Raw genomic sequence first — 7,682 nt, forward strand, 5'->3', positions numbered from 1 at the left:
TACAACATGATACTTGTACTGTATTCAATGTAAAAAAAAAACTGCAAAATGTAATGTATCTAAAATAGGTAATAATTCATAATTTGATAATAAAACAAGCAATATTATGACACTGAACAATATGGTATAACATAATATAAAATATAAAATGCCCAATAATATCTGACACCAATACAAAGTAAAACGTATTTAAACAAATCAGGAGCAACTCCAGAGCTAAAATTATGTAAATCTCTTATCAATATTATTCCTTTTGTGTCACTAAAACAAGCKAATACTTTATCTATTATAAAAAATCTGGAATTGGCWAAATCCCATAGAAAAAYATCAAAAARAGATAAGTACACAAGAAAATAAGGCTATTTATTAAGCGGAGCTAGTTCAGAAAGGAAACCCGAGTGCCTGCCTCAACTGAGATTGCACCAATTAGAGGCTAGTATCATTCACGACTTCCTTATTGACCGGGTCTGCTCTTACATCCTTCTGCCGCTTGCTGCTACTAAGCGCTTGCTTCTTTTTCTCCATTGACTCTGCTGCTGTAACCAGCTTTCGAGCTGAGTCAGTGTGCTCCGRGAACCATCATGGAGAATAGTCCTTCATCCATACAAGGAGGAAGTAGTCTATGCTAGACTAGCATACAGGCTATGTGTTGCTATACAGTGAGTGAGAAGCAATGTTTTCTGATCATGAGCAGAAGATGGTGTTTATCACAGTGATTCAGTAGTATTTCAGTCAGTGAATGTTAACTAGTTTAGTACAGCATGTCGCCAGCTTACGAAACCGCTGCAATCAATGCACACTATCAGCCATAGCTTACATTTTACAGGTCATCCCAGTCACATTAGTCGGTGTGACTTTCGCCGACAGTCACAATTCAAATGTTGTACAAAATATTTCTGGTTATTATTCTTGGAACCCTATTCCCTTACACAGTTTAAACTAGAAGCCTTCAAATGAACTTGCAGACTGGTCTGGACTAGTGCATTTGTATAGTTACACTTTAGCTGCACTTCTACTCTGATTTTGCTCAGGAGGGATCTTTACTTCATTTGCAATTTCTTCTACCGGACCGAAGCACCATTCTGTTTTCTGAACCCAAACTCAGAAAATAGCAACCTATACATGATTATCAAAACATTCATCCTCATGTCCTAAAAAACAAATGCATATATAGGACAAAACAAATAACAATTAAATTTAAATATCCATATAACTATTATTAATGATTTCTCCACATTATAATAACATTTATCTTCTTAGTTACTGTTCTTTAAAATAATCTAATAATATTTTAATTCTGAATGGAAAAAGGATTGATCAAACACACAATGAAACAAACACACCACACAGCTTTGTAGGCAACCCTAATAACATACAGCAGAAAAATATCATCCTATTACCTTACTTATAAAATTATGTTGTAAAAATCTATTTGAACTGTTGCTGTTAAACTAAAATAACATTCTTTTTTTATCTGAAACTGGCAATAACTGATTCACATCGCTATATACCAGACCCCACACATCTTATGAAGCATGTCTATTCTCTCGCTTTCTGACAGTGCAACACTTGATTATGCTCGCTTTAAACTGTTTCTTACTGTTTTTTAAGTATTCAGAGTGAACCCTAACTCACATAGTATGTTGCCAAACTGACCTAAACATCTACTCCTTTCAGTCAACAGACGAGAGACCTCCTCACGATAGATAGAACCATAGCTGTACTGTGGGTGGGTTTGCCTCAAGAAACCATTGCTCATCAAGTTTTATTCCAGATTAACAATACAATTTTATTGTTATATATTACACAACAGTTCCAAACCTATATATTATTTCAACAATAATTTCTTACAGAAATGTAAGTAGCTCCTCTGATCATTTTTATCTCATCGTATGTTCTAGGTTGCAGTATCAGAGCTAGCTTCTTTGGCGAATTTACTATTAGCTGTGTCAAGCCAGAGGGATGTGAAAGAGAAACTCACATCTTCACTACTATAGAGTAGTTGTACTTCCCTTATATCGCTTATAACCTGTTATAAAATCGTCAATCAATCTGAACGACAGCCTGCGTCCTGTGTCCGTCGAGTATCTTTCAAGAAAACTGCATAAAAGAAGATCCGTCACAATCATTCACACAGCAGCATCTCACTCTCACATGCACAGCCAACTAGTAAGACCGAAGAAAGTCTATGAAAGTTCAACTGAAAATGAGGCGCAGTAGCACTTGGCCAATCAATTCGCATATGTAATGAAATAATGATGTATTTACACTCGCATGTCGCACCCACCATAACTTCTCTGGATAGTGTGGCACGTAGCTATCCACTTGGCCAAAATCAGAAAAATGAGCCGCAAATTCAAATATATTACTAAAAATCAATCTTTCATGAAATCACACAGAGACACCAAATTAAGCGAAACATGTAGTGATCCGCCAACATGGTTCTGATTTCAAAGGATATTACAGGAAAAGCACACCAAACAATTCTATGTTAGTCAGTACATACGCACGAAAAACAGAGACCATTTTCCCAGCAAATTAATAGTCATCAAAAAACAAATAGAGATCAATAATAATCACTACTTTGATTAGATCTTCATCATGTGACATCCATAGACATCATGTCCAACAATACATTATTATTTCGTTGATAAGTGGCATATTATAATCCACATAATCTTCGGTTTACTTGCTCATGTTCAGAAATCTCCAAAATATCCGTATAATTGCAAAGCCAGTCAAATTAACAAAAACTCATCATAACTTTGAGAAAGATACATGTTTACACCAATTAAAGATCATTTTCTCTAATGCAACCGCTGTGTCAGATTTCAAAAAAACTTTACGTAAAAAGCACACCATGCAATAATCTGAGACAGCGCTCAGATTTAACAACATTTCTCCACCATGTTGGAGTCAACAGAAATACGAAATTACATCATAAATATTCCCTTACCTTTGATTATCTTCATCAGAATGCACTGGCAGGAATCCTAGTTCCACAATAAATCGTTGTTTTGTTCGATAATGTCCATCACTTATGCCCAATTAGCTACTTTTGGTAGCATGTGTAGTACACGTGTCGAAACGCTCGCGCAGATGCAGGCAAACGTCGGACGAAACCTTCAAAAAGTTATATTACAAGTTGAATAAACTGGTCAAATTTAGTAGAGAATCAATCTTCAGGATGTTATCATTTATATCCAATAAGGTTCTAACCGGAGAATTCTTTTCAGTCTCTATAAGTAATGGAACGCATGGCGATATCATGAGTAATGCGCATGACCAAGAACTGGCTATCTGCCAGACCACTGACTCAAACACCTCCCATCCAGTCCCACATCACATTATAGGCTTCATTCAGCGGTCTACAGACTGTTGACATCTAGTGGAAGGCGTAGGAAGTGCAAACAGATCCATATATTACAGGGAATTGAATAGGCGATGAGTTTAACATCGACCAGTCTCAAAATTCTCACTTACTGTTTGGATTTTTTCTCAGGTTTTTGCCTGCCATATGAATTATGTTATACTCAGACATCATTCAAACAGTTTTAGAAACTTCAGAGTGTTTTATATCCAATAAAAATAATAATATGCATATATTAGCATCTGGGATAGAGTAGGAGGCAGTTCACTATGGGCACGCAATTCATCCAAAAGTGAAAATGCTGCCCCCTATATCATATATATATACCTCTGGTGCTACAATGTTACATTTTATTGACCTTTAGGTTGTGGAGCCTACATGAGTTCCTGCAGTATTGGTATATGATCATGATTCTGTCAGCCTGTTGTCCAGTAGCAGAGTTGCATAGGTAGGATATCTTCATACAGCAAGATGACAGCTCTTTCTGTCTCAGCGATTGTTGTAGCTTACCGCGCTAGCTGCTTGTACGCTATTTTGTATTTTGACGCATTGCTTGGGCAGTGAGATACCTTGAAGGAGCAGAACTTATATCATCAAGACTTGCATTATTTGTTTGCTAATAAATGGTTAAACATATTTCTACGTGGTGTTTTCTTTCTGAAACTAAGCGGAGCCAGTTCAGAAAATAAACCTGAGTGCCCATCTCAGCTGACTCATCAGCTAAGATTGCACCAATTAGAGGCTAGTATCATTTACGTCCACCATATTTGGTGGTCTATTTAGGCTGACCGGGTCTGCTCACTCATCACGCTGCCATATGCTGCTACTATGAGCTGGCTTCTAGCTCCTACCACCACCCCAGCCTCCACCTGTTAGGTTCTGTGTTCCTGCTGGGGGAGTGGTATAGCTTACTGCTACCCTGAAGGAGCAGAGCTAACAAATAGTTAAACATATTTCTACATGAAATGTAATCAAATCTGAAAATGGCAAAATCTTATAGAAAAATAGCAGAAGAATAATCTATCCCAGTTATCATGTCACGATCGTCAAAGGTAGAGAGTGAGGACCAAGGTGCAGCGCGTGAAAAGAACATCTTCTTTAATGAAGGGAAAAACAAAACTTACAAAATGAACAAAACAAACGTGAAGCTAACCATGAACTAGTGCATACATGCAACATAGAACATCGACATAGACAATTACCCACAAACACCTAAAGCCTATGGCAACCTTAAATATGGCTCCCAATCAGAGACAACAATAACCAGCTGTCTCTGATTGAGAACCAAATCAGGCAACCATAGACTTTCCTAAACACCTACACTCAACAATAGACATACCTAGACACATACACTCAACACAAACCCATACACTACAACCAACACCCCCTATACCATATAATCACCCAAAACACACACATACCCCATGTCACACCCTGACCTAACTAAAATAATAAAGAAAACAAATAATACTAAGGCCAGGGCGTGACATATCATCTATATACAAACTGTATTTATCATCTATATACATACTGTAGTTATCATTAGGATAACAATCTAAATTCCAGCATTCACTCAAAAGTTAAAGGTCATTGTCTGGAAAACCTAATAGATAATAAAGCATTATGATGGTAAGAGAATAGCATTGTGAGGCCTAGCTTAGGTTTGATGCTGTAGCTCTTCAGTCCAGGTTCTGTTGTGGTTCTCTTCAGTCCAGGTTCTGTGGTGGTTCTCTTCAGTCAGGTTCTGTGGTGGTTCTCTTCAGTCAGGTTCTGTGGTGGTTCTCTTCAGTCCAGGACCTGTTGTGGTTCTCTTCAGTCCAGGTTCTGTGGTGGTTCTCTTCAGTCAGGTTCTGTGGTGGTACTCTTCAGTCAGGTTCTGTGGTGGTTCTCTTCAGTCAGGTTCTGTGGTGGTTCTCTTCAATCCAGGTTCTGTGGTGGTTCTCTTCAGTCCAGGTTCTGTGGTGGTTCGCTCCAGTTCTCATAATCGGAGGGCTCAGCATCTATCTGAGGGGCTGTGTCACTGTACAGGTTCTGTGGTGGTTCTCTCCAGTTCTCATAATCGGAGGGCTCAGCATCTTTCTGAGGGGCTGTGTCACAGGGGAGTCCCTTAATCTGAAAAAAAGACACACTGAATGAGCACTTTACGAACAAATCCCTCTACATTTTTATATAAATTTGTTTTCTTACTGTCTATGTTATTAGGATTAAAATAACTTTGGTTGTTGACATTATTACCCGTGTGTCTGCTGTGGCATCACTTCCTCCTGTGGATCTCCTGTAATGATGGACAGAGTGAGGTCAGCTCTCTACTGACCTCTAGTGGAAGTTGATATGTTACTAATACAGTATATGTAATTGAAAAACTCACCTCTTCACATAGCAGTAGATGGTGAGTAGAAGAGCTCCAGCAGTCAGGACAGCCCCCACCCCCACCACAGGAACCCAGGGAAACACTGCTGCAGGGTCATGAGTTTATAAATGCATGATGTCAGAATGAAATCTGTAAAGTTACAGAGCACAAAAATAGACAATGTGTCATACTTACATGTAACATTAATATGGACAGGGATAGTCTGTCTCCCTAAAATGTTCAGAGCCTCGCAGTAGTATCCCTCTCTGTCCTCAGAGCTGATATTATGGATGGTGTATCTCTGTCCAGAATTTCTCATCGACAAGTTCTTGTATTTTGTCTTGTACCAGGTGTATTTGTCCACAGGTGGGTTGGCATCACTGCTGCAGGTCAGAGTCACTGAACTGCCCTCCACTATTTCACCAGAGGGACTGACTGACACCGAGGTGTTCTTTGGGCCATCTGGTAAAGGACCATTAAAATACATTAACATCTTGGTTATAGTATATATTTATCTTGGCTTTCTGAAGACATTAGATTTAGCAAATAAAGTACATCAGCGCATTTTACAAGATATATTAAAATAATTACATTGAGAAAAATTAAAAGCACATGCTCTGAGGTTCCAACATGATGTTACTTAATAAAGAATACAACTGGAGATAGATAAAACATTATTACAATGTTAATATACCAAGCTAATGATTTAAACCCCATGTACTTACATCTGACAGTGAGAGTCTCTTCAGCAGAGGGAGATCCTCATGGCCTTCTACAGCACAGGAGTATCTGCCTGTACCTCACTGCTGACTGTGAACAGGATATAGACAGGAGAGGAGGGTGTTGCTGTTTGTTATAGGCTGTCCATTCTTATACCAACTGTAGGCTGTGATGGGGTCCAGTGTACATTTGGTTTTACATGTCAGTGTGACATTCTCCCTCTCTGACACAGATGTAGGATCCATCTCCAACACAACATCTAGGGTAAAAGGAAACAAATCATTAATATCCTCCTAAATACACAATATATTCAAAAGTATGTGACACCCTTTCAAATTAGTGGATCCAGCTATTACAGCCACACCTGTTTCTGGCAAAATCGAGCACACAGCCATGCAATCTCATAGACAAACATTGGCAGTAGAATGGCCTTACTGAAGAGCTCAGTGACTTTCAACGTGTCACCATCATAGGATGCCACCTTTCCAAGAAGTCAGTTCATCGAATTTCTGCCCTGCTAGAGCAGCCCCGTTCAACTGTAAGTGCTGTTATTGTGAAGTGGAAACATCTAGGAGCAACAGCGGCTCGGCCGCAAATTGGTAGGCCACACAAGTCAAGCTCACAGAACGGGCCGCCGAGTGCTGAAGCGCTTAGCACTTTAAAATCGTCTGTCCTGGGGTGCAACATTCACTACCAAGTTCCAAACTGCCTTTGGAAGTAACTTCAGCACAATAACTGTTCGTCGGGAGCTTCATGAAATGGGTTCCCATGGCCGAGCAGCCGCACACAAGCCTAAGATCACCATGAGCTATGCCAAGTCGACACAAGATGGCCCAACAGAGATGGTCACCTCGCTTCAGGTCCTTAACGATGCAGTTCTTTGTTTTTTTATGTATTATTTCTTACATTGTTAGCCCAGAAAATCTCAAGTGATATTTCATACAGCCGGGAGGAACTATTGGGATATAAAAGCGACGTCAACTTACCAACAATACGACCAGGAATACGTCTTTCCCGAWGCGGATCCCTTGTTCGGAACTCCACCCTGACATCGGATCTTTTCCCAGAGGCCTACCCAAAACAATGCGGTCGCCGCAGGAGAGGCAGACGGAGCGGCCTACTGGTCAGACTCAGAAGGCGAGCACACCATCCACCGCTTCCGAGCATATTACTCGCCAATGTCCAATCTCTAGACAACAAGGTGGACGAAATTTGGGCACGAGTTGCCTTCCAGAGAGACWT

At 39.7% G+C, this 7,682-nt stretch overlaps 1 protein-coding gene across 1 annotated transcript; it reads right to left on the bottom strand.

The window, feature by feature from the left end:
* Positions 1-4,479: 4,479 nt before the first annotated feature.
* LOC112072910 (B-cell receptor CD22-like) lies at positions 4,480-6,213 on the bottom strand. The gene is made up of 4 exons (XM_070439970.1): positions 5,916-6,213; positions 5,739-5,826; positions 5,606-5,645; positions 4,480-5,482 (listed from the first exon to the last, which is right to left on the bottom strand). The coding sequence occupies exons 1-4, from the start codon at positions 6,211-6,213 to the stop codon at positions 5,315-5,317; spliced, it is 594 nt and encodes a 197-aa protein (XP_070296071.1). The 3' UTR covers positions 4,480-5,314.
* Positions 6,214-7,682: the final 1,469 nt, after the last annotated feature.

The sequence above is a fragment of the Salvelinus sp. IW2-2015 genome, unplaced genomic scaffold (assembly GCF_002910315.2).
Source record: "Salvelinus sp. IW2-2015 unplaced genomic scaffold, ASM291031v2 Un_scaffold2082, whole genome shotgun sequence".
Lineage (NCBI taxonomy): Eukaryota > Metazoa > Chordata > Actinopteri > Salmoniformes > Salmonidae > Salvelinus > Salvelinus sp. IW2-2015.

Excerpts from the sequence above, each read along its gene's own strand:
- LOC112072910 (XM_070439970.1), bottom strand. The coding sequence starts at position 6,213 with ATGTTAATGTATTTTAATGGTCCTTTACCAGATGGCCCAAAGAACACC. Across the intron at positions 5,646-5,738 it reads ATCTACTGCTATGTGAAGAG|GAGATCCACAGGAGGAAGTG; the intron begins GTGAGTTTTTCA and ends CCATCATTACAG. Across the intron at positions 5,483-5,605 it reads ATGCCACAGCAGACACACGG|ATTAAGGGACTCCCCTGTGA; the intron begins GTAATAATGTCA and ends TCTTTTTTTCAG.